This window comes from Phaethon lepturus, unplaced genomic scaffold (genome assembly GCF_000687285.1).
Source record: "Phaethon lepturus isolate BGI_N335 unplaced genomic scaffold, ASM68728v1 scaffold31717, whole genome shotgun sequence".
NCBI classification, from domain to species: Eukaryota; Metazoa; Chordata; class Aves; order Phaethontiformes; family Phaethontidae; genus Phaethon; species Phaethon lepturus.
Window position 1 is genome coordinate 2,024 of NW_010551660.1, and position 232 is coordinate 2,255.

At 63.8% G+C, this 232-nt stretch overlaps 1 protein-coding gene across 1 annotated transcript in view; it reads right to left on the reverse strand.

The window, feature by feature from the left end:
• LOC104623801 (folate transporter 1-like) overlaps positions 1-232 on the reverse strand; it is a gene marked incomplete at its 3' end in the record, with an annotated part of 2,489 nt that overhangs the window by 1,275 nt on the left and 982 nt on the right. The window contains exon 2 of the mRNA XM_010290990.1: positions 33-226. Within this exon, the coding sequence (XP_010289292.1) occupies positions 33-226 (194 nt within the window). The remainder of the gene's footprint in view (positions 1-32; positions 227-232) is intronic.

Sequence of the window (232 nt, forward strand, 5' to 3'; positions counted from 1 at the left end):
CCCGGCGGGAGGGCGAGGGGGGGGGAGCGGGCCATCCGCTGGTAGCGGGACGGCGCGACGAGGGAGAAGATGTAGGAAGAGTAGGCGATGCGGGCGGCCATGGTGATGCCATAGAAGAACTCCATCAGCTGCATTGCCAGGATGGAGGTGCCCAACACCAGCAGCAGCCAGATGGAGATGTGGCTCAGACTCTGCAGCACCAGCACCGGCTTGTAGCGCAGATAGTCTGTCA